The 24,585-nt window shown below is 51.2% G+C and overlaps 7 protein-coding genes across 7 annotated transcripts; all 7 read right to left on the reverse strand.

Moving 5' to 3' along the window:
• Positions 1–3,471: 3,471 nt before the first annotated feature.
• Z518_10471 (uncharacterized protein) lies at positions 3,472–5,374 on the reverse strand (the record flags this gene model as incomplete). The annotated part of the gene is made up of 3 exons (XM_013412014.1): positions 3,472–4,505; positions 4,560–4,858; positions 4,908–5,374. The coding sequence occupies 3 exons, from the start codon at positions 5,372–5,374 to the stop codon at positions 3,472–3,474; spliced, it is 1,800 nt and encodes a 599-aa protein (XP_013267468.1).
• Positions 5,375–6,342: 968 nt separating this feature from the next.
• Positions 6,343–8,090, reverse strand: Z518_10472 (uncharacterized protein; the record flags this gene model as incomplete). Its single annotated transcript, XM_013412015.1, has 3 exons — positions 6,343–7,554; positions 7,606–7,816; positions 7,897–8,090. 3 exons carry the CDS (start codon positions 8,088–8,090, stop codon positions 6,343–6,345), a joined length of 1,617 nt encoding a protein of 538 aa, XP_013267469.1.
• Positions 8,091–8,538: 448 nt separating this feature from the next.
• Z518_10473 (uncharacterized protein) lies at positions 8,539–11,205 on the reverse strand (the record flags this gene model as incomplete). Its single annotated transcript, XM_013412016.1, has 1 exon — positions 8,539–11,205. The coding sequence occupies one exon, from the start codon at positions 11,203–11,205 to the stop codon at positions 8,539–8,541; it is 2,667 nt and encodes an 888-aa protein (XP_013267470.1).
• Positions 11,206–12,709: 1,504 nt separating this feature from the next.
• Z518_10474 (uncharacterized protein) lies at positions 12,710–15,797 on the reverse strand (the record flags this gene model as incomplete). The annotated part of the gene is made up of 3 exons (XM_013412017.1): positions 12,710–12,873; positions 12,922–15,607; positions 15,669–15,797. The coding sequence occupies 3 exons, from the start codon at positions 15,795–15,797 to the stop codon at positions 12,710–12,712; spliced, it is 2,979 nt and encodes a 992-aa protein (XP_013267471.1).
• Positions 15,798–16,748: 951 nt separating this feature from the next.
• On the reverse strand, positions 16,749–19,430 carry Z518_10475 (uncharacterized protein; the record flags this gene model as incomplete). Its single annotated transcript, XM_013412018.1, has 1 exon — positions 16,749–19,430. The coding sequence occupies one exon, from the start codon at positions 19,428–19,430 to the stop codon at positions 16,749–16,751; it is 2,682 nt and encodes an 893-aa protein (XP_013267472.1).
• Positions 19,431–19,854: 424 nt separating this feature from the next.
• Z518_10476 (isocitrate dehydrogenase [NAD] subunit 1, mitochondrial) lies at positions 19,855–21,301 on the reverse strand (the record flags this gene model as incomplete). The annotated part of the gene is made up of 6 exons (XM_013412019.1): positions 19,855–19,942; positions 19,992–20,234; positions 20,287–20,947; positions 21,019–21,093; positions 21,149–21,212; positions 21,269–21,301. The coding sequence occupies 6 exons, from the start codon at positions 21,299–21,301 to the stop codon at positions 19,855–19,857; spliced, it is 1,164 nt and encodes a 387-aa protein (XP_013267473.1).
• Positions 21,302–21,642: 341 nt separating this feature from the next.
• Z518_10477 (uncharacterized protein) lies at positions 21,643–23,375 on the reverse strand (the record flags this gene model as incomplete). Its single annotated transcript, XM_013412020.1, has 3 exons — positions 21,643–22,250; positions 22,311–22,903; positions 22,960–23,375. The coding sequence occupies 3 exons, from the start codon at positions 23,373–23,375 to the stop codon at positions 21,643–21,645; spliced, it is 1,617 nt and encodes a 538-aa protein (XP_013267474.1).
• Positions 23,376–24,585: the final 1,210 nt, after the last annotated feature.

Here is a 24,585-nt window from a genome sequence, read left to right on the forward strand (position 1 = left end):
GAGGTTTCCTGCAACGGAAGAACACATGGAGTGATGACCTCGTCAACGAGTTGTTCCTGAGAGATTGGGCTGGTCTCCGGCTGTAGTAGCATTCCAGAGAACAGGAGGATAATGGATTAGCGAACGATATGAGTTTAGGTGAGAGAGCCAAGTGATGCTGAATCCATCTCGGACTCGGGTGAATAAGGAGCTGCACGGTTGTACCACATCCGGGCGACATTCGACCAATTCTCGACCTAGCATATCATCTTCCTTATGGGCATTTGGCAGCCAGGAAATTTTCGAGGCATCCAATCCAAGTCTCATGAGAAATGGGCCTAATACATTCGATCCTAGTGTAATGGGAAGTGAGCCCAGATGGGGAGAGTTATATTGATGTTTCGTCCTCCGTGTTTCCCGGCAATTTGTCCCATCAGACACGGCTTCCAAAATTCCAGCGAAGCCCGAAGTGTAGAGAAATTCTCAGACTTTACGCTCCGGCAGCACCCATAGACCCTAGGGATTTTCTTCAGCTTCATCACAGTAAATGCTTGGAAAAGGTACACCGGCTAACCAGAGATACTGAGTCGATCTATAATGTTGCTGCTTGCGGTCGAATGCTGAGTCAAGTCAACCCCAGGATAGCTCGTATTCTCTATCCAGGCTCCAATATTACAAAAACCGCTGCTAGAGAAGGCCCCTGTACTCAGGATGTGAGCTCCACTGCATTGGCAGTTGCAGTGACAGTGAAAAGCGATATCGCGACGTGAGCTGTCACCGGAGCGCGTACTCGCATGGCGCCAGCCTGAGCCTGTCGGAGACCATGACGAATGGCTGGAAATGTGGCTCCTATTTGAAGAGCTGTGATCGCGAGAATGTGCTGGTGAGGTCTGGGAGAGACGCAATACTGTGACAGTCGTCAACTACAATCCATGACGCAGCAGATTCCGGAGGAAAAAAATAGAAGAAGCTGACCATTTTTGAGAGATGTGGGGATCCAGAGTAAAAGGGACAAGAAGCCAGCACACAAGGCGCCCATGACGACGCCGCCGAGGAAGAAGGCACACACGAAGTAGAAAGGGAGTTTGGCCAATGAGGCTATGACCTCGTCGGCGAACATGATGGTTTGGGACATTGTAGGAATTTTTGTTGTGGGGAAGACTTGGTAATCGGACGATTGAATTGGAATGAAGGTAGTCGAAGTTCTTTAGGCGAGAGACTCGAGGTTGATGGTGGGAGCTACAGGTTTTTGTAGTACTTATCTGCCGTGTTGGGAAGGGATCAGATCTTGAAGCCTGAGGGATCAGGTCTTGAAGCCTCAGGGATCCATAGGCCTTGAAGCCTGCGACACATCACGCTAGACCTAACTGGGAATGCGCCACAAGAACATAGCCGGGGTTGCCTTTTTGCGGACCACGCGAACCAGACTTTCATTCTGGTCGAGCAAATGTTAGTCAATCTGCAGGTGTAACGCTTCAACCAAACAAAACGAATCAAGCGGGGGTAGGATTAGCATTCACCTTGCCAAATGATATTTCCTGCCGTGCCTTCGACATCAGTCAAAGTCAGGCCGAACTAGGTGCAGGAGAGCATGGTGACTGCATTTGAGTAGAGGAACAGTTGTGCAATGGGATACGTGCACTCATCCTTGATTTCTCGACATTCGCCGAAAAGTCAACCTTCGCCACAGACATTGGTGCATGAACAAGACGCTCTATCTTATTGAAGTCGGATCTGCCCTTCGAAAACCTTACATGTTTGAAACAATTGACACGTCATCCGCGACAGATGGAATCAGACTCAGAACGCAGCGTGCTGAGAGACTTTTTAGCTCGCATACCAAAGGCACGGCTTGCGCAGGCCATTTACAGGCCATGTGCCGGCTTTGTTAGAAGGGCAGACTCGCCCAGGCCGGGGGTCGAAAGGCCTTCAGCCTCGTTGGAATCAGGAGAAATCCTTTCTCCGTGTTTCCCAGCATTTACGGCTCTCACCACACCCTCCGAACTCCAAGAAGGTCCGAACACCACGGTCTGAGGATAGAATATTCAAATCTGTATGCGACCGGAATTCAATGTCTATCTGATATCTATACAAAGTAGTCAACCATCGCCTGAGACAAGCTATAGAGAGAGCAGAGTGATATCCAAACCCAATACACTCCCAGCACAACTCTGCTACCAAACATGTGGAAGTCATCATTGATGATCTGTGATGCGCCAGGGTCGTCAAGGACAATTTCCTTCGGTGTGGTAAAGCGCAGGCATCCATGGCCCACTGAAGCAGAGGGAAGGGCTGTGGGGCGGGGGGAGATGCCGCACAACGCATGTAAGTATGTCGAATCACATAGACTTGTGTCTTTGATCAGGCGTTTAACTTTACATGAGTCCCGTCCGCGGCAATGATCAGATCCGCATGCACGAGGGAGACGTGTTCTCCACATGGCAACTTGTCACTCTGACGCCCCCGCGTATACTTGCTCCGCTCTGCGCCATTTTCTCAAGTAGTTGCTCTTGTAGCGACGGCTAGCACGAAAACATCGTTTAGCCTCGAAGATGATAGACTGTGGAGTCCAGAGAAGGAATGCGTTGTTTTTCTATCTAACAAGAGAGCAAGACTCAGTTGCCAAGCCAAATTCCTCACGTGATATTGCCAAGCAAAGTGTCACGTGATTGTGCAACAGGATTACCGTGTCATGTGGTGACGCCAAGGCTTGTACGCTTCGTAGTCTGACGGTAAATCCACATTACACCAAGGCGTAATACCATTGAGATTGAAAGGCATACAGTGCGTACTTACTCTATAAAGTCCCCTTTCTTCGTTTTCTCCTGGTCAGTATTCTCTTTGTTCTCTTCGATGATACTTCCCCCATGATCCATGAGGCGCGACGGATTCACCGTTATGGCACCAACGGACGCGGTATCGATGCCCAAAGCGTCAGATAATGTTCGATCTCTGTGTGCGTGGTAACCCCGATGAACGTCATGACGATGTAAACCTGTTGCACAATGATGCTTGGAGTTTTTGAGGTGAGATAAACGGAATCAGAGACACAACTCCGAGAGGTCGAGTTCGAGTTTGGTATTATGTGTTGAGCTCTTTGCCCTGAAAAAAAAAAAAAAAGGCCGAAAAGTCAAGGTGAGAGTAGTGATTTGAACGTTTTGGATATCTTTCGTATGAAATTAGGCTCGTTGAATTATTTATAGTGAGGAGTGATTCGATTGGGAAACTTGGTCAAAGACTGCAATCAATCCAGTAGATTGCATTCATAAGACATTATATCATACAGTGGACGCTCGAAAGATCATCACCGCAACTTTCAGGCAAAACTCTTTTTTAGGATATCCAACAGAATTGGGGCCGGCTCCGGTGACCAACAACTCAACCGTTTACATGTTCTAGGCCAACATTGGTGTGTTTCGCTCCACTGAAAACGAATGCAATGTAAATGCAATACAACGAGAACAAGGGCAATGACAGAACCACAAGAGCCTTCTAGGCCGCCACCGCTCCCGGTTTCATGCCTTTGACAGACTTCCACTCGACAAAGATGGCACCAAAGACCGTTAGACAGGCCATGGCGACGGCGATGTACCAGGTATTCGTCAGAGCTTTGTTATATGCCACCTGAACAGCCGGGAGAATCTGCGGAGGAATCTGGTCTTGAAGGGACGTAGCACCGACGTGGAGGATGATGGCTGGGTCAATGCTCGGTGCTTCCTTGACAATCTCGGTGGCGAGACGATTGTTGAAGATATTCTGAGCAACCGACACAAAGAGGGCACCGCCAAAGGTTTGCATGAACATGACCAAAGCAGTTCCCGTCGGAACGTCCTTGAGAGGGAGTACCGCCTGCACGGTTATCAAGGCTTGTTGCATGCCAAAGCCGACGCCAAAGCCGTAGACGATCTGATAGCCGATCCACTTCTCATGACCCGTGGTGGTTTCGAAGGTGGTGAGGAGACCCGCGCCGACGGCGGAGAGGAGGACACTGAGGTAATAAAACGGGGTATAGTATCCAATGACGGTGGTGCCCACCCCTGTAAAAATATTGGCAATGACCAGTGAGAGAACCATAGGGAGACACATGATTCCGGATTTGAAGGCCGAAGCCCCCTTGATGGCCTGGAACCAAATGGGAACCCAATAGATGAGGACGAAGAAAGCGCCACCGAGAGCGAAGGCGAACCAGGTTGCCGAAGCAACACTGCGTTGCTTGATGATGTTGAAAGGGATTGTGGCGAATTCCTTCATGAAATATTGGACGATGACGAAGGTAATGGTCAAAACTCCGAAGAGAGTGAGACAGAGGATAATCCGCCAATTAGACCATGCGTACGTGGAACCACCCCATTGAAGAGCGAGCAAGCAGACGACAATATCAACAATGAACAGGGAAGTCCCGCCAAGATCAAGTTGATGGACTCTCTCCTTCCAGGGCACCTTTTGTTCGGCCTTCCTCTTGGGGGAATGGAAGAAGAAGAAAATCACGAACAAGGTGACGGCGCCGAGAGGCAGGTTGATGTAAACTGGTCATATGTTTAGTCAAGGTCACCGGAAAGGCGATTCAGCAACAAACGTACAGCACCAACGCCAGCCGGGGCCGTCAGTGAAAGCTCCACCGAGTAACGGCCCAGCGATCGATGCGATGCCATACATGGCACCCACAATACCAGTATAGATGGGTCGTTTGACCAGAGGGACGGTGTAGGCAATGATCACCAGGGAGCCGGCGAAGATACCCGCGGAGCCAACACCAGCAATGGCACGGCCAACAATCAAAGCGTCCGAGGAAGGTGCCGCACCACAGACCGCGGAACCCACTTCAAAGACGACGATGGAACCCAAATACACCGTCTTGATGGAGTAGAAGGTGAACAATCTGGGACGGGGTTGAGTAGAATGCTCCCGAGCAGAGAGAAGAGACTCACTTTCCAAAGAATAACTGCAAGGCGCAAGTGGTGAGGAGATAGGCTGAGCCATACCACCCGACATCACCCAAAGAATTAAATCGATCCGTGATTTTGGGGATGGCCGTGGCAATAATGGTATTGTCCAGGGCCACCAAGAAGACGGCCAGACAGAGAGCGAGAGAGATGAGCGCCAGCGTGATGCCACTCGGATAGACCGCTTCGTCGTCTTCGGCATTGGGCGCGATTTGGTCCAGGTGGTCTTTTTCGTTCTGGATCTCAACGTCCGAAGAAGATTCTGTATTGGACAACGGTTCTGTTACAATCTGTTTCTCTAATCCGTCCTCAGCCTTGTCTGCGACCGATGTCTCCAGTGGCATATTCTTTTCGAGATTGGTGTTGGAGCCATTTTGGCTAGGCACGACGGTCGTCGCCTCGGACTTGACATTGTTGGTCGGGGCTGGTTCTTTCTTGGTGAAGAAGCCCATGGAGGGGGGGAATGCTGTATGGCCGTGGTTCGTTGGGGAGATGGGTCCTCGAGATAGGAGGAATCGTCAAGGTATTGTTACAAAGTGGAATGAATGTGAATGAATTAAACAAGGCTGCGGAAGATGAATGAAAGAGCCTGAATAAGAAGACTTGGGGGAGTCTCTGAGCGAAAGTATATACAAAGAAAGATTCAGGTAAGAGAGAGCTGAGGAGAATACGAAAATGCAAAAAAAGGAATTGGGCTCTCATGTGTTTGGAGTGAGGTGACGGAGTCTGGATGCAAAGGTTACCGAAGCTGAAGACCAGTAAAGCACCACGCCAATCATTGCTTGGGCAAATTGTTATCAAGTTTTTGGTCTCCATCACTAAATCCATCCGCGTGCTCGTTCCGATCGCTTGTTTTGGTCTCTTGCACTCTCACTTTTGACATCCACAATACGAGGATTTCCAGGCAGCAATTGACTTGGCGCCGGCTGCTTCACATTCCTCTGGTTTTCAGTATCGAGAAAGCGTTAGTCTTTGTCGCGTTACTGTGCGTGATGACGTGCGCGATTCCCAACAAACAAGGCTTCGTATTCGTGATCGAGACGACCGATCACCGATTGAGGGATAGGGCGAGGTATGAGACAATCCAGGGGCGGACAGAATATCAGGCCGCGAAGGCCAAGCTTTGTCCAGGCGAGTGGGACCCGGCTTCTTCTCGCTCCGGGTCCGAGAGGCCCTGTCGCATACTAACACGGGAGCACGTTCTATCTGTTCCCGAACACACTCTCAGAATTCCTCCAGAACCCTCCAGTACTCTCTACATGATACATCAGGAGCAGAATCGGAAGACCAAGACTCTGATTTGGGAAAAGATCAAATTGTCAATGTTCAGGTTGTCACACTGTTCGCATCATTTCCCCGGAACGCCTGGAAGAGGGACGCGCCTATACAACAAGTTCTAATCATTACTACCTACAATGAATCACCCTCTATTTTCACTCTTCGCCGACCTCTTTTCAAACTCCACGACCGCTGGAGCAATGGGTCGGGAGAATAAACTCGAATAGTCCGTCGGCACCAGACTCGTACCCTTTTGGTTACGGAATCGGACCAACCGGACCATTGTCGCCAACACGGTTCCTAATTGGACGTATGCAAATTGTTCTCCAATGCATCGATGTCGTCCAGCTCCAAAAGGTAGATATGGCGATGATGCACCCTTACTGATCATGCCGTAGCCATAATCCTCGAATTCTTCCTTCTCCAATCCCATCCGAGTATAAGCCAGAGGATGTCCTTCATCCCACCGATGTGGCTCCCACGTCATGGGGTCAGGGAAGTATTCAGCCTCTCGAGATGTTACCCCGGGAGCGGACATCAGAGTATGGGTGGTGGGGATCATATACGTCTTGGTGGTGGTCGGGGTATTGGCCACGATAGCCAATGGAGACTTGACCTTTCGCATGATGCTGTGAATCGGGGAGTGCAACCTCAATGTCTCTTTGACCACCTTGGCGTTTAAGGTCAATTTCTGGAGTGATTCGTAGGTCAGAGGAGGCAAATCCTCTCCCAATTCCCTCTTCTGTTCCGCCAGTAATTCTTCCTGGATATCTGGTCGTGTGGCCAGTCGAAGCAAGATCCAGCTGGACGTCGACGACGACGAATGTTGGCCGGCCATGAGCAACGCAATCATCATATGTGCCACTTCCTTGTCCGGGACCGGTGTGCCATCCTTGTACACACATCCCATCAAGTTCCAAATCATGTCTTCTTCTCCCTTGACACGCTTTCCACCCGCCGCTCGTCGTTCCTGGATGATTTCCATGTAGGTCTCGGTCATCTTTCTCTGAGCGTAGTCTCGTTTGCGATTGTGGGGAAGAGGCGCCCAGGGAAGCATGAAGTTGATGGGTGCAAATCCCATGTCCAAATCGTGGTACAAGTCGGCAAAAGTGGAGTCAAATTTGGCTCGCACTTCTTTCCCTTGAAGTGATCGTGATGCCGTGTAGATCGTCAGTTCCGCCATGGCCGGAACAATGTCGACCGTGCCAGCCGAACCGTGGAACGGAGTGCCTTGCTCCACAAACTGTTTCGTCTCGGCGGAGATCAAATCGACATAAGACTTGAAAGCGTCCAGAGTCAGGCCAAACTTGACGAATTTCTTCTGTTCCATCAGTTTGGCATTGTCGCAATCATACTATGCCACAAGTCAGATCCATCTTCTCAGATCCATTCCATCCCGACATACCACGACACCCTCTCCGAACACCGGAGTGGTCAAGCCAGTGTAGATCTCTTCCGCGCTGACGTCCTTCAACTTGCCATTCAAAATAAACTCGTTCCCTTTGGTTCCCAAGCACACGGTGACTTTTCTGCCGAGGAGGGTAAAGGTAAAAACGTCGCCGTATTTTTCCTTGCAGGCGAAGAAGAAATCGAATGGATCCATGCCGTACCATATTCTGTATCAAATCCACCCAGTCAACGTATGTCCCACCGTTTCACCACGGAAATGTATGAGGGCATTGCAGAGACAACGTACGTGCTGCCGATCACGGGAAAAAGAGAGAACACCTCCGGCGGGGCATTCCTGTCTTTGAACAGAAGTTGTCGTGTGACGTGGAGGACAATGGACAGGGCGAGGAACGCGGTGAAACCGAGGAGGACGAGTTGCCAGACAGGGAGAGTGCTGAGCAGTTGCTCAACGGGCGCGGCGAGGGTTGCGAGGAGCCCCATGGCGGGGAGCTGGCAAAACCGGTAGACAGAGGGAGGACGACGAGTAGAAGCGAGTGTGATGTCGCTCAATGAAAAGAATGGATTAGCAATGAAATTAATAGCTCTTGCTGTGTGGTCCGGAAAATAAAATGGTCAGGTACCCCGGCGGCGTGATTGGCCGAATAGCGAGAGAGTGGCACGTCGCTGTATGAATGCTGGGGCTTGGCAGAAGCGGCATCCGAATCGAGCCACTTGTCTGAAAACCTCGTTCCGGGCAAAAAGGCTGAGAAGATCTATCACAGTCAGTCCACCTGGCTGTATGTATTGTACTGAGGATCCTCTCGACATCCCCACGGCCGGAGCATCTTGCCTGCCCCCGTGAGATCTACTGTATTCTACTCATATGATCCTGGCCATGCACATCTAGTTGGCACCCCTCCTTCCGAGTAACCCCTATCATCGTCCAGCCTCATAGCTTGCCACCGGTATTCTTCTCCTTCCCCAAATACCCATTCTCTTGGAGCCATCCGAGAACATCATCCCCATCCCTCTTCAAGCAATTCGCCTTGGCTCTAACACTGTCGAGACTTTGTTGGAGGCTCCGGTCGTATCCTTTGTTGTCTTTGCTCTTGAAGAAGGCCTCCACCTTGGCCAATTGGGTTTCATGCGTAAATCCGGCCACACAGATGCTGACCACACTGCTCAGCATTGTCATACTGGGCGGTAGTTTATTCACCAATTCGTCCCAGTGGTCGCACATCCACTCCCATCGCTTTTCGATACCTTCTGACGTGGTTCCCAATCCACCAATGGGCATATACACGTCTTGCATCTTGACTTCCCCGCCCAGGGCCAAATCCAGTGTTCTCTTGATCAATTCCGGACTTTTAGCCCGGCCCAGGCTTCGTAAACACGTGTTCTTCTCCTCCGAAGTAGGAGCCGAATGGTATCGGGCCACGAGGGCTTCCCATTCTTTGACTCCACCATCGCGCACCGCCATCGCAAAGACGGAGGCCCGTAGATTCGGGTGGATCGCTGTATAATCACCCGCCATGAATTTGGCAAACATTTCTTTCGCGGCTGCCTGGATCTTGTCGTCCCCAGCAAGACCCGCAGAACCGAACATCAAGCTCTTGAACTGACTCCGAACATGATCTTCATCATCGGAAAATTCCCAACCCAGTTCGTGCGCCTTTGCCGAGCAGAGATTCAGTTGGAATGCCTTGAGAGCATCTTTGACGGCTTCATCCTCAAATATCCATGTGTTTCGAAGCGCGTTGATTCGGGTGAGAATCTCATTCCACACGACAAACTGCGTCTCGGTGTTGAATGATCGCAGAAGGCTGAGAATACCCGAAGTCTTGCCGTAGCCGCTGGCGGCAAGAGCTCCAGCATCAGCAATCATACCCGCTCGGTCTTCCACCGAGAGAAGACCCTTTTGAGCCGCTTCACCAAGCTTCGCCAGTCGTTGTGGCGTGTAGCTGGTTCGGTACAGTGCCGAATGGTCGGCATTGAGTTTGAAAAAGTCCAAGCCGCCCTTGATCGTGAATGTTTGCTCGCGTTCAGTAAGCATTAAGTTCTCATCCACACCGTCTTTGGTCCTGAGGCCGAGAATGACAGGGTAAAGGACCGTGTCCTCTTCCGGCTGGACGTCACCTGTCCTGAGGAAACGGCTTTGCCTGACAGTAATGCTCGACTCCTTTTCGTTTTCCGTAACCGTCACCACGGGGTAACCAATATTCTTGGTCCAGATGTCCATAACGTGTGCGACGTCCTTGCCGCTGGCATCACCAAGTGCATCCCACAGGTCGCTAGTCTGGGTGTTACCCCACGCATGCTTCTTAATATACCTTCTCACACCTTCGATGAAGGTTTCTTCGCCAAGATACTTGGAGATCATCCTCAGGACCGCCGATCCCTTGGAGTAGGAGATGGCATCAAATATCTGGTTGATATCTTCCGCGCGATGCACCGGTACTTCAATGGGGTGAGAGCTCCGTAAACCATCGAGGCCCAGCGCCCCTTGTAAAGTGTCGATGACGAACGTTTCCCAGACTTTCCACTCGGGATAGAATTCGTTACAGCTGTACCAGCTCATCCAAGTCGCAAAGCCTTCATTGAGCCAGAGACCGTCCCAGAAATCCATGGTGACCAAATTGCCGAACCATTGATGAGCTAATTCGTGCTGCACGACCTCGGCTACTCGTTCTTTGGTGGCCGCGCCTGCCGATTTCTGGTCGAAGAGGAGATCCACGACGCGGTACGTCACCAGACCCCAGTTTTCCATCGCGCCAGCAGCGAAGTCCGGGATGGCAACCATGTCCATCTTTGGCAAAGGGTACGGTGCCTGGAATGCTTCTTCGTAGAACGCTAGAGTTTTAGCGGCGACGTCCAGAGCAAATCTTCCATCATCTTCGTCCTGTTCGGGCGTCATCCAAACTTTGATGGGCAGTCGGAACTTATCCGTAGCGATGCATTTGAGTTCTGCCACGATGAATGCCAAGAGATATGTCGACATGCGAGGGGAGCGATGGAATTTGACGGCCTTTCTTTTTCCACCAGCGATTTGGGAATCCACTATCTCTGTGGAAGCCACATCCATATTCGACAGACAAGTCATGTTTTCGTCCGCGATCAGGGTGACCGTGAATTCGGCCTTCAGGGCAGGCTCGTCGAAACAAGGGAGAGCTCGTCTCGCATCAGTTGCTTCAAACTGAGTGACAGCCAGATACTTCCCATCCCTCCTCTTGGACCTGTAGAAGCCAGCCATCTTGTCATTCAACTGACCCGTGTACGTATGCTTCAATTGGACCCTTTGACCTTTTGAAATGTGGTTCCCAAGCTCGATGGTTGTTGTCTGCGTGTCTGCGTCGTAGGAGAGGGAGGGAGATGAAGTAACCAGGGCACCATCCGCATGAACAGTTGTGGTATGAATGTCAAGGTCCAGGGTGTTTAACGAGATGGAACTGCTGTCTTTTGCGACGTCCAGGTCGATGACGACGGTGCCCTCGAAAATAAACTTGCTGAAATCAACCTCGAGGGTCACATCGTAGTGTTTGGGAATGACATTGGTCGGAAGGACAACTCGGGATTGGGCATTGACCGCTCCAGGCGAATCGGAAGCAAATCGACACATGTTGCTAGGACTTGTTCGCGGGAAGAATTGCGAGGGATCAATCTGGGACGTAGAAGGGAAAATACGACACCGTTTTGGTAGTTGTAGCACAGATCCTGGGGGGCTTTTGCTCTGAAATGATCGATGTCGGCAGGCCGAAGCAAGACCTTGCTTGAAGACGGGGAGAATCCTAGAACGAACCACTTGAAGTCTTGAAAGAGACCGTACGGATGGCTTCATCTATAGCCACCACAATCCAGCAGAGATGTAGTCAGCCCGTGAAACCGAAAGGAGGGAATGAAGTTGGTCGGTGGTAGGTCTCGTGCCAGTGCGCCAGCCACGGGAACCAGGCAAGGTGGATTCGGAGACCCAGACCCAAACGGCCGAGTACAAACTTAGATGGGGGCCAAATGGGGCAAGTGCGGCGAGCCCATTGGGGTCCAAAGTCTTACGGAGTACCTGAGCATGACTTCTTATCTTACACCTTACAGTCAGATCCGAGGTTATTCAGCGATCGATGTCCCTGTCGATTGTCATCCTCGAGAAGCATCGTCACACGGGACTAAAATGGGCCGCGAGAAGTCTGTTGCCGCTTCCAGCAAGCGGGCGACTGCAGCCGGTCTCGGATGATATACTCTGTGATGATAGCAATATCCTTCAGGAACCTCACAAAGCAGAGAATATTCCAATCATATGGGACAAGGCTGAATCCAAGCAAGAACCGGCATCAAAATGCTTCACCTCCCCACGCATTCTTGATTTGTTCTCGACGATGCCACATAAAGAGCATTCGTCTCTTTCTTGCCAGAGTAAAAACAAATCAACCTAGTTCCAGCGGGTTTGAGGAAGTCATTATCTCCTGTGGGTGACGTTCCATAGTAGTCTGGCACATTGCATGCTCAAAAGGAAAAAAAGAGGCAGTTATGGTAGAGATTTCATCTTGTCATTCTTATCAATCTTCCATTGCTGAATGCCATTCAGACCAAGTATCCATTCGGCAAAGAGACCGATCAATTGTAAACTCTCAACACTCGTGCCTTTCAGAATTCTTGAGAAAGAGCACGAAAAACACAACAGATTGCCACGCTGCATGCCTGAAGCCTTGAACCATGGCGCCAGCTCTGATCCATGATCCTGTCATGACGGGTATCTTTCATGTCCAACCTGTGGTAAGCTCGACCGTCTCTTCATCAAAAAAATTGGTGCCGTTCAATCTGATCGTGTGTGTAATGAAATGACGCCGCAATATGCCCATTCCCACGCTGTCCTTTAAAAAAAAAAAAAAAAAAAAAAAAACCTGTTGGACCACGCCATAGTCCACCTGGATTGAAAAGTCAAGGTAGAAATAATTACAGGCCGGAAGCTGGCCTGCCCAAAAACAGTTGCGAGACTCACTTCCGGTGGAGAAGCTAACATGCCAATCAACGCCCCCATGGTCCATGAAAACGCCGTCTTTAGAGGCTGTTTTCTCTTGGTGGAGATGGCACCTCCGAAGTTGTGCAGGCAAGGTTCATGAGTCGGTACATCATGAGCGTGGGGGAGTAGCAGTAGTGATGGGATTGCCGCCGGGTTGTGCGATAGGAGGTGATGCTTTGCTGGGAGAAGCCATCGCCGGGGCAGAAGCACGCTTTTGAATAACCTGGAGCTTTCGTCGAATGACTGTTAGTCTTCCGCGAATGCTTGTCACCACTGACGATAGATTAGCGTTTGAATCTGTGGTGCAGAGCAAAAACTCACGATTCTTCACGGTTCTTCTGTCTTCAGCTTCCAAGCCATTAATCGGTGCTAAGTCTTCCTTCTCATCCAGATCGCTAGTGTTGCTGCCACGCTTAGACAAGCTGTCGTCGTCGTTTTCCAACACTGCTTCCAGCATCCGAATAGCGGTGACGTACGAAATTTCGCATCCCGTCAAATCTTCGTTGGTAAGCTCGTTGATTGCAGCAGCTCGACTCATTTCCAATGCTCGATCATACATGAGCTTCTCTGCTGTGATCCCAGAGCTAACCACGACCTGATCTGCCGATGTGCCCAGGCCGGCGCTGGAAGCTGTTGTAGTGGAGATGTTGTTCGGATGACTAGGATGATCTTCCGGGAGGCGTCGCTGACTATCAATGAGCTTCAGACGGACAAGATCTGCCTTCTCTAAAACTTCATTGAAACGACTTCGGATCCACTGCACGACATTGTTCATTCTCTGGCCCGCAGCAGCCGAGTTCGTGCCTGGCCGATTTGCGATGCCATCTCCGGTCGCTTCGCCACGATTCTTGCGAGCCCACCAGCGTGCTGCAATGTCCATACCTTTGGCAAGCAAAGCCAGGGCCTTGACGTAAAGTACCAATGCCTCCTCTGCAACAATTACCATCGCCTCAACGGTCAGATCTTCATTGGAAGCACCAAACGGACTGTCCGAAGCAGCATTTTCGCCCGAAGCGTTGCGCAAACCGAGTCCAGGCTGGGACGGAACGGCAGGGATGAGCTGCTTGTACTTCACTTCTGCAAAACCATAGACAACATCACTTCGAGTGGCGATCTCCTCAACGGTCTGTACAAATTTGGTATCTTCGTCAGCCGCGGGTGATTTCGCCGTGTCTCCAATCACGACAAGGCTGCTCTGAGCTCCAGGATAGGTTGGGAACGGACTATACGTGATGGGAGGAGATTTGCCTCCACGCATTAGATTGACAGGAGGAGAAAACCCCACACCAAACAGTCGACCACTGGCCATGTTCAACGCTTTCGATATCGCCGAAGTGGCTGAGCTCGGACTTGGGCCATATCGTCGCTCATAAGAATTCTGGCGGTGATGGAGAGAATCTGGGCGTCTTCCAGATGCGATTTGAACCGCTCGAGAAGCGCTGGTTTGCGCGCCTGTCGAAGATACGGGTACTCCTTGCGTTGTTACGCGACGGACGACCGCCCCTGCCCCTGCCTTTGGCGACACGGCCGCCTGCAGTGAGCTTCTGTTTAGGCGTGGGCTAGCATCGAGTTCATCAGCCAATGCATTAACCTCGACCGCTTTCTTCTCCACCAAAACGTAGTCTCTTTCGAAAGCAATGTCCTGAGCCACTCGCTCTCGTTCTTTCTCTTCTTGTTGCTTGCGAAGAGCAGCCTCCTGTTCCTCATCGTACACCTGGCCTCGCAAAGATGAAGGTGGCAGCTTATGCGATCCGCCACTGGCTTGACGAGCCATGGGAGTCGACGCAGGTCGATGGACTAATTCTTGCCTTCCTGGGGTTGTAGCGTGTGGATGTACAGCAGGCCGTCCTCCGTCAGCATAGGGAGGAGACTCCGGAACTGATCCTCGCTCATCGGAAGTGATCCGCTGCGCAATAATCTGGTCTTTTGCGCCGGATGGTCTTCGATTGATCGAGTGTCTTCGCGTCAAATTGTCCTCCGAAACAGTCTTGGGAGGATCGATATAGGGTTTGACGGGTTCTTTTCTCGATCCTGGTCGCATCAAGCCCGTGGGGTCGGCTCGGCTGTTTCGGTGGTGGTCGGTCTCAGAAACCACTGACTCTTGTGGCATATCTTCTGGATGGAGGCCTGGAATCGGACCGGTGATAATTTCGCTGTTGAAAAATTCAGGAAACGAGAGTCTCTCCTTCGGATCTCTTTTTAACAGCAGGCGAATGAGTTTCTTCAGGTCTTCGGATATGATAAATTCCTCCCCGAACTTGATTTTGTCTTCACCCTTTTCTATCTTTCGAAGTAATTCCACATGATTGGAAGCTCGGAAAGGTGGTCTGGCCGTCATCATTTCGTAAAGAACAGTACCCACCGACCAGAGATCGGCCTTTGCATCATATTTTTCATATCTCAAAATCTCCGGTGCCATGTACAATGGAGATCCGCACAGAGTTTCTGCAAGTGCCGTCGACGGCAATGATCGGGCAAAGCCAAAATCGGCAATCTTGAGGACGGGAAGTGATCTGATGCCACACACCGGGTTCAAAGAATTGTCTCCGGCTTGGTAAGGCATAGGTCGGGGCTTGTGCGTCTCGAAATACGTCGGTGACGGGTTGAGGAGAAGATTTTGAGGTTTCACATCACGGTGAATGAGATTCCGAGCTCGTAAGAATTGTAGAGCACTCGACAATTGTTGTAGAAAGTGTCGGACAACCACTTCGTGGAGGCCTCCATGTCGAGGATTGGGATACTTGACCATCATGTTGCCCACCAGGTCACTGTCTTTGATTTCAGCCCGTCTCTTGATAAAGTGTGAGAGGTCACCCAGAGCAACATATTCCATCACCAAGTGAATGTGAGAGCTCGATTCTTTGCAGTCGATGAGAGCAACGACGTGTGGATGATGCAGTCCCTTGAGGATGGAGATCTCCGACGTGAGGTTGTCTTTCAGTTTCTTGTTGAGCTTCGACATGTTGACAGATTTGATAGCCACAATGCTTTGCACGCCTGATCCGCTCTGAGAGGCTGTCAGTACAAAGTGCCAGAAGACCTTGGACAGGTGATGTCTCTCGACTTACGGTATGAATCGCCTTGTAAACCGTCGCAAAGCTGCCGCGCCCTATCTCCTCATGGCGTTGGAAACTGCCTATCCTCTCCGACTCTTTCGACCTCCTCAGGGTGGAGGGTTGAGAATGGGCTGAAGCCATCTTCGCCTCGTCACCACTTTGGTCGACAAACGCCGGTCGACGAGGCAGAGGTGAGAGAAGCGGAAGGTTATTTCGTCAATTGTGGGTAGACGCCTGCGGTGGTATAGTCTGACATGGATCACCCGAGATGAGAGGAGGATTCCACAGAGCAAAACTCGATTGATGGGATGGCTGAGGAAACAGGCGACAGGGCAACAGAGTGTGGAGATGGCGCCAATTCGGCGGCAGGCTGCGTTATTCGTATGCCGTGCAACTCCTAAAAGGAAAGCTGGACAGTCTCGGTGGGGAATTAATGACCGGATTGATATAGGGGTGGATGGCTAGCTCGAATCGAGCTCAGTGGGATGTGGATGGATGCGAGGTGGTGGTCGGGCGTAACTTGGGGGGGAATGCGGATGGACGTTGGACAAGAGGTCTGTGACGCAAGGGTTGAACAAGGAAGGGTGTTGACCTCAACACAAAGCAGAGCGATTCGGAAGGATAGATTAAAGATAGATAGCGATAGGTGGTTTGAAGAAACTTGTAACAGGAACAAAAATTAAAAAGCGCGATGGGAGTGAGGTTTGCTGGGGTTAGTCATGCCAGTCAAGGACAAAAAGAAGGGTCGCGACGTGACTTGTGCTGCGGTCACTGAACTGTTCGATTTTGGGTCTGACGATAATGCCTCTGATAACGATTTGATCACGTGGTTATAGTCACGTGCTCGCTTCCGATTTAATTGTCTGTGGCTACGGATTACGACCTATCTTGGCACCAGTGACTTATGGTATGCTTCTGACTGGATCAGCCGATTAATGACAGTGCTTACCGTCAGAATTCCTCCGGGGCTAGCCATCACTTGATGAGAAGTGGCGATACCGAGATTCAGCATTTCTTCAAGGGAAAGGGTTTTGCCAGACATCAATCATCTGATGATACAGCATTCAGTCTGCGCAAATCTGTCCGCAGCCATTAAATGTTTAACCCTCGCACCAGCAACCACAGTCCGACAGGCACCACCACATTATCGTTTGCAGCAGTCAAGGTGCTTTCAAGGAGGCTAGCACCCGTTCCCGCAATCAGACATTTGCCCAGCGTCCAACCGGGGGCGCCATCTGGCCATGAAGCCCAGCCCGCGAGTCTCAGCCAGATCCAAGAAGCAGAAAGACCACAGGTAACCGCAAATGTAAACGCCAGACTTCCCTCTAAACTCTTTCCACCGGCCCAATACCATTTTGTTTTCCCATAACGCCGGCCAATCAAGCTCGCCGCAGCATCTCCCATGCCAACACAAATGACACCGCTCACCATGCTCAAATCTCGTATATCTGTATCCCAACCAACCCACGGGTCTTGCCCAAACCGAGGCGCAGCAGCTAGAGATAACCAAAGTGGAATGGCACACCCTATCAGGAGGAAAATATGCGACACAATGACGGGGCCTCGGTGGTCCCGGCCATCGACGTAGGGAGCCAGAAACGTAGTCAGGGGTTTCGAGATTGGCGGAAGTTGTGAGGCCCGGAACAGATCAAGAAGAAGGAAAATTGATAGAACCAACCCCAATGCTAATGCAATAAAACAAGGATCCACGAAAATCGTTGGCAGAAGCATGGCAACCATGATGCCGTGGAAGATTTTTCGTCTAGTGTCGACCTCAACAACAGATGTCAGGCGAAGGACTGCAGTTATGCCGACAGACAGCACCACAACGCAATACACGCAGATAAGAAGGCGTGTGTTGGCAGGCCCGAGGACATCCTGGCGGAGGGATTCAACAAACCCGTACGAGATGGGGACAGGCGCACTCGCTTTTCGAGTTGGAAGACAGATCCACCGTTCGAGGTGATTACTGATGACCCAAAGTCGGAAGGGTGGTATATTTCCAAGCAGGTAGCCCATAGCCCAGCCAAGCGGTTCATGACCTGACAATGCTCGTCTACTGACGTATAGTCGTACTGGGCCTAATATCGTGACAATCACGAAAAAGTATGCAACTGCGGCATACGCATATTTCCGAACACGAACTTGCTCCACGGTCAATGTTAAGAAGGCGGCTGAATGGCCACCAGCAGAAGATTTCGCTTTTTTGGTGGTCGGAGTCGTATCATTTCTCGTTCCCCGATCGAATGCTGTAAACGTGTTCCGTCGAAAGGGGCCAGAGAAAGTTGACAGATCAGCCGAGAGACTCCTGGAAGCCGTTGCCTCACGTGCAGGTATGGGCTCCTCGATTGGTATGGTCGACGATCTTCCACCGAGCCGAAGCTTCAAGCGAGGTCTAATTCTTGGTAAATGGTTGAGAGGCCCTTCATCTTCCTCGGTGTCGGACGAGTTCCGTCGCACCCGTTGGTACTTTCCCCTGGTCAGAAGCGTACAGATAGTCTGATCGATCTGCGAGATGAACCCTTGACGTCGACGTCTTCGTAAAAGCTTCCAGGTAGGTATCCGCGCCAGAGCAACTTCCCATATTAAAACGTTCTTGCAAGAGACAAATATGCACAAAGCGCCCAGCCAGAGCATGGCTTTCAGAATCTCAGCTTGGGGCGTCCGAGCGAAAATTAGAAGATTGATAAGGGCGGATGAAAGTAAACGTAGTTCGGAGATGTCGAGGCTCGAGGTGGTGAGATAGCCCAGCGTAGTCATGAGGGATTGATACAGAGGGAACAACATCACAAAGTCTTCTCGGGAGAGTGCACATCCTGGGCCGAGTTTCAAGGCAATGGGCTTCATGCTGGAGGTCCGTGAAAAGCGCAACTTCACAGCGTGGAGTGGTAGAATTGAGAGAAGCCAATGTATATGCTCGCCGATTGCTGGAACTTTTTGAGTGGCAGTCACCAAAGGCGGCATGGACGAGAGCCCGCAGACGATGGCCGCTGGGAGAAATGCCGTACTGCGATGAAATAGTGACAATGCGATCATTACCGGAATCGTCACCGGATATATAAGAGGCCCAGAGTCAAACCGAGACGGAATGTGAAATCCGTAGCGCAGTGCTTGTATAAAGGTCGTGCCCGCGGCATGAGCGCGGAAGGTGAGTCGGATCGGGTAGAGTAGATACACGAGCGGTGGGATGAGGAGGAAGGTCATAAGTTCGTTCAGCCAGTCCACCCGAGTTGTCGACCCTCCTCCGCTGGTCCAGACAATGACTCCAATGCCGCAAAGGAGCGAAGTCTCTGTGCATCGCCGAACGATCTCTCGCCGTTTCCGCTTCTTGTAGGTGTCATAGTCTTTGCCTGGCCCTCCTGTCTGCGGCAATTTCTTTCCATTCTTCTGAAAATATCCATACCCATCGGCCTCAACATAAGCAGGAGGCGTGGGGAGGGGACTGACGGCGGGAGTCAAATTGGCCGGTGAACTTCCACGCAGTCCCTTCCTGACGCGCAATGGCGGTGCAGGTAATCCTTTGAGGAGAGGACCTTTCTCGTCATCTGCCTCTGTTCCGCTCTCGCTCGATTCGGAGCGACTGATTGTTGGCACGGAGGGTCCATTTATTCCATCAGATCCATTGTCACTAGTTTGTCCATTGCCTTTGATCAGGCTCTCGCCTCGTCGGTGGTACGGCTGAGGAGTACGGAAGAGGGTCAGACGGGATTGGTTGTGAATTTCTTGCGAGCTGGATCGGCCACTGTCACTTTTCGCAGGCTTCAACGAAGTCATCGGAGGGCACACGGGGGCCAACACCGGAAGATATGGGAATGATAAACAAGTCGATCATAGAATTCCTCTCATGGTGGTTCCGGTGAGACCGTAAACGAGACACTCATTTTGACCCAGTTTCGTTGGGAAAACTGAAAGAGCACATGCAGCTGAGGGACTCGGATCCATGCCAACTTTCGACCCTTCCCCCGGCACCAACGTTTACCTAAGAATATTATTTCCTCCAATGGGAGCCGATTAACATCCGCAACACAACACGCCTTACAAAGGTCATGGCGGTAGTAGTACTGGAAGCATAGATGTATACACAGATATCATTTCTACCGTCAATGCAGGCTGCTTCAATTCGAATAAAAAATTGCCCCCCACAGCAATGGACCGTTCCCCTAGCCATCTGTCTGAACTCCTCTCTTGTGTGTATCATTTACAACCCGGCTTCCATCTTGTCCAGGATAGTCCTGACAAATTCATGTGTCGTGCTGTTGCCGCCCATATCTCTAGTGCGTACCTTTCTGTAGAAGAGTCAACATTCCCGCTCTTTGTAGTGTAACTCTGACTCACCCATCAGCAATCACATCATAAACGGCCTTAGATATGCGGTTGGCGTGGTCGTCAAGACCAAGGTGTCGAAGAAGCATGGTACCGGAAAGCAAAAGGGCTGTAGGGTTGGCTTGATCTTTGCCTTGAATATCGAGACCAACGTGTCGGCATCCAGGCTCGAAGACAGCCACATCGCGGCCCATGTTACAACCGGGCACCACGCCAGGACCACCAACCAGGGCAGCCGCAATGTTTGTAAGGATACTGCATTCGGAGTTAGCCTTGTCCTCTGAGAAATTCATGGGGGAAGTCTAACCCTCCGTAAAGATTGGGCATAACCATGACATCGAATTGCTGCGGTCGAGATACAGCCTGCATGGAGGCATTGTCGACAATCATGTCGCTGACTTCCAGAGTCGGGTAATCCTCCCCGATTTTCTTAACGGTGTTTCGGAAAAGGCCGTCTGCAAGCTTCATGATATTGGCCTTGTGAATGCATGTCACCTTCCTTCGGTTGTTGGCGAGGGCAAAAGAGAAGGCGAACTTGGCGATGCGTTCTGACTTGGCTCGGGTGATGATTTTTAATGATTCGACCACGCCGGACACCGATTGATGTTCCAGCCCAGAGTACTCGCCCTCGGTGTTCTCACGCACGATACAGAGATCAACGTTCTTGTGTCTCGTCTCGAGTCCGGGGATATTCTTGACCAGAACAACGGAGGCGTAGATATCGAGTTCCTGTCGCAGGGCGACGTTGAAGGACTGATGACCGGATCTCTCGATAGGTGTATGCAATATACCCTTCAGACCAAGCTTGTTTCGCCTTAGAGAAGCTATTGACTCCTTAAAAAGCTCTTCAGAGTGCTTATCTCCCGTATCGACACCAGATACATCGACCTGTTCCCACTCAATGGGGACATTGTCCGCCTTGAAAATTGTCTTGACTGCTTCTGCAACCTCGGCACCAACACCGTCACCTAGTGCAATGCAATGGCATGTGAGCACGAGGCATTGAGCGGGATGAGGAGTGCCAAAGGTCCGGGCGTACCTGGGATCAAAGTAATAGTGTATTTTCCACCATATTTGGTAGGCTTGAAGATATCGGATTCGACGGTTGCATAAGCTAGAGGACGCTTGTTAACCGGCGGGAGAAGCTCTGGATATATCGGTAGGCTCACATCTTGCCGGGAAAGGCGGCGGAGGTTGGCGTCTGCTCGCCCTCTGAGCTGCGCGAAGCAGCGTCTGCCCAAAAACTGGTTAGTTTCTCTCAATTTGGAGGAAGGGGGCAAGCCGCATACCTGAGTGCTGCGGGTTGACCTTGCCAGTGACATTGCTGCAGATTCACAAGACGCCTGGGAAGATACAAAGTCAACCAGCGTCGTGCACAAAGAAATGCCGTGCAACAAATAACGCAAGTTCGAACTTTATCGGCTGAAGGAGCTTTTCGTTCTGCAGGCGAAGAAGCTCTGCCGACATCGCCAATCACGGCCAGGTAAGGAGGGACGCCGCCATTCCGTTTCCATTCTAGCACTAGATGACGTCGGGCCCCAATTCCGCGCGATGAAAGCAACAGCCTCGCGAGGCTGAGTCTGAGTCAGTGGTCAATGGTTCAATTGATTGCTATGACGATTACTCCGGGCTACCTCTTCCTCTAGGATTGATCTCCGCCACCTTAATTTGTCTTGAAGTTCAATGGTCCTTGGGCGTGTCTTAGCTTAGCCCCAAAGAACTGCAAGAACACAACCAGAATGAAGGCTGCAGCCATGATACCACTCTGAATGCCATACTCGGTCTGAGTTCCCGCCTTATTTGCCCAATTGATCTGAATATACCCAACAATAAAGCCACCGAGGGTTCGGGCAAAGTTGAGCCAGGCGGCACACTCTCCACCGGCTTCTGGGTACGCGTCAAGGAGGTAGGCTCCCACTGCTGTTGTAGTGACGATGGTGGCAAAGTTGTGCATACACCAGCCAATTGCCAAGGGCCACCAAGACCAAGTGCGTGCTTGGTGTAGAGTGACGCCGATGAGATTGTAGCCGACAATTTTGATGGGTAGGATTAACCAGAGAATAATCAATCTACATTCGGGCTCAATACGTCCACCATGACGCTTGGCATATAGTTTGGCAATGAAGTCGAACAAGAAGTGTCCAAGAACCAGTCCCAACACTGCTCCGACCACTGGTGCTGTGTAAATAGCAGCCAGGTTGCGGTAATCAAAGTTGAAAGCAGGGACAATGAATACCGAGATGGTGGTGTTGTTGGCAATCGTCCAGGGAACTGTCCAAGTTAGCTGAGAGTCTACGGGGGAGTCGAAAGAGGAGAGGGGGGGTTTCATACAGTCGAAAAAGTAGAACAAGCATGTGAGAAAGACAGGCAACCTCAAAGCAGTGTATCCCAACCGACTACCTGCTTCCAGGAATGAATTGGTCGTGTACTTGGTCTTGACCTGCTCGACGCCGATGACTCGCAGGAGACGAGACTTGCGTCGTGGAATTCGGTCGGGCATCAAGTGACGTGGGTAGAAGGTCTCATCGCCCAGGGTGAATGTCAAGAGCAAGCCCAGGGTGATGATGCCAAAGTTGAGCCACATTCCAGTTCTCCACGAATCCACGCTGATAATGGCGGCCATGAACTGTGGGCCTAAGAAAGGCGAGAGGATGATAGCTGTCGACCAAATGTTGATCTTCTTGGCATGGGAGTGCCAAAAGAACACATCCTTGATCCACATCAGGCCACCACCAGCTGCAGCGACGCAGAACATGCCGTTTAAAATGCGAGATGCCATGTAGGACTCAAAGGATCGTGCGGCCGCTGACCACGCCGCCGTTCCTGCTGACAGGCATCCGAACCAGAAGAGCACAGGAAGTCGACCAAAGTATGCACTGAGCCAGACTGCTGCCAAACCGCCCACACCGAGCATGAATGTATTCCTGTAACCATGTTAGCTAAGACTTGTAGACGAAGAATGAGTGGAGTTCAAATGCACCCAGCAGTGGCATGGTTGACCTCATCAGGCGAGATGTGCCATTCTTCGGCCTGTGGGAGAAGTGCACTTCCGCCAGTGGCAGCGGAGTAGTCAGCGGTACAAGCGTTCACAGCAATGACAAGAAGAATGAGACCCTTCTTCCATCGGGGCCAGTTCAATGGATCCTCGGGGTCTTCAGTAGGCTGGGGAATCAACACCACGCCGCTCTTGGATTTCTTCAAGGGAACATCGGCACCAAGTCCCAAGCGCTCTCTGATTTTAGTCTCATCGAGGAGATAACCCTGAGTCTCCCCGACGCGATCGAGGTCGACGGCAGTGACTTTGGGCGCGGCTTTCTCACCCTCGGCGCTGGAGACAGAGGGCGGCGTCGAGGCTGTGGCGGTCTGGGTCTTTTCTTTAGAAGCTTCCGGAGCCATGGTAAATGCTGGGAGGGAGAAGTAATCAGGAGTTGGGAGACTTGTACGGAAACCAGAAAACTTTGGGACGTGAATTGAAATTCGACTGGCGAAGGGGGTCGCGTGATTGAAGTATTTTTCAAGGTTTACACATTCCGCTCACCTTTTAGTGTGGGTCTGGGAAGCAATTGAACGGACATCCGAAAACATTTGGAGTGCTGGGTGTTCGCTCGTTTGTGAATTGCCTTGGAAATTTCCCTGACAACGGCCCGTCAGCAGTCAGGCCATAGCAATGGATGTGGCGCATATTGATTGCGACGATTTGACTTGTTTAGAAGGACAGGCCTCTAGCCTGTCAACCTGCTCCTAGTCCTTGACTCCTGGCAGCGGGAGTCCTAAATTACCAGTTGTGGGTTTAGTGCCGGGTCGGACTGTGGAGCTGTGACTAAGAACACACTGTCAAGACGGGTGCGTCAGGCTGCCGGTGAATAGGATTGGCACCAGGCTTTGATTTTCAGGGGGTTCTCTAATTAGGACGGCCTTGCAGAAACTATCCGGGAGGAAATTCGAAATGGGGGTGAGGGCGTTGGACTTTGACCGGGCTGGACTAGCGCGTCCTTTTGGTGTTGTTTTTGATCCCTTTCTCTTGTCTTGGACACCGCCATACTGATCTGGGTAGCTCGCCCACCATCCGCCTACCTTCCTCTTCACTATCCGATGCGTCTGCGCCGTCAAAAATTTCTCCTCCCGAGTCTTACCCCGTAGTTTTTCTACTGCGTCCATTGCTACTTGATGCTGCGTAGTACTATGCCAGCTTCGGTATGTGACTTCGAATCACCTCCCAGCAAACATACACCTCTTCAGACCTGCTGACATGAGTTCAGGCGCAATCAAGTGGTCCAAGTTCCACCCCGGCTTTTCACCCCAGAATTTTCTCACATCAGGCGGGTCCCTGTTGCGTCGAATTCCGTGGTTAGCCCGAACCAAGGTCTTTAATAGAACTTGGGCGAGATCGGGTCTATATCTTGGCTGGTACCTTAATGCGGTCATGTCTGCCCCAGTTACTAGATACGTATAGGCGTGGGTATCCGTAGGCCAGGTTCGATATCCAAAAGACACTCTGCACTTTGGGTCTGTTGAATACGCCTAAAAGACGTCGAGATCCGAAAGACATGAGGGCGACAAACAACAACGACGACGACGACAACAACAAGACAAAAGATCTGGGGAG

Source organism: Rhinocladiella mackenziei (genome assembly GCF_000835555.1).
Source record: "Rhinocladiella mackenziei CBS 650.93 unplaced genomic scaffold supercont1.9, whole genome shotgun sequence".
In the NCBI taxonomy this organism is placed as follows: Eukaryota; Fungi; Ascomycota; class Eurotiomycetes; order Chaetothyriales; family Herpotrichiellaceae; genus Rhinocladiella; species Rhinocladiella mackenziei.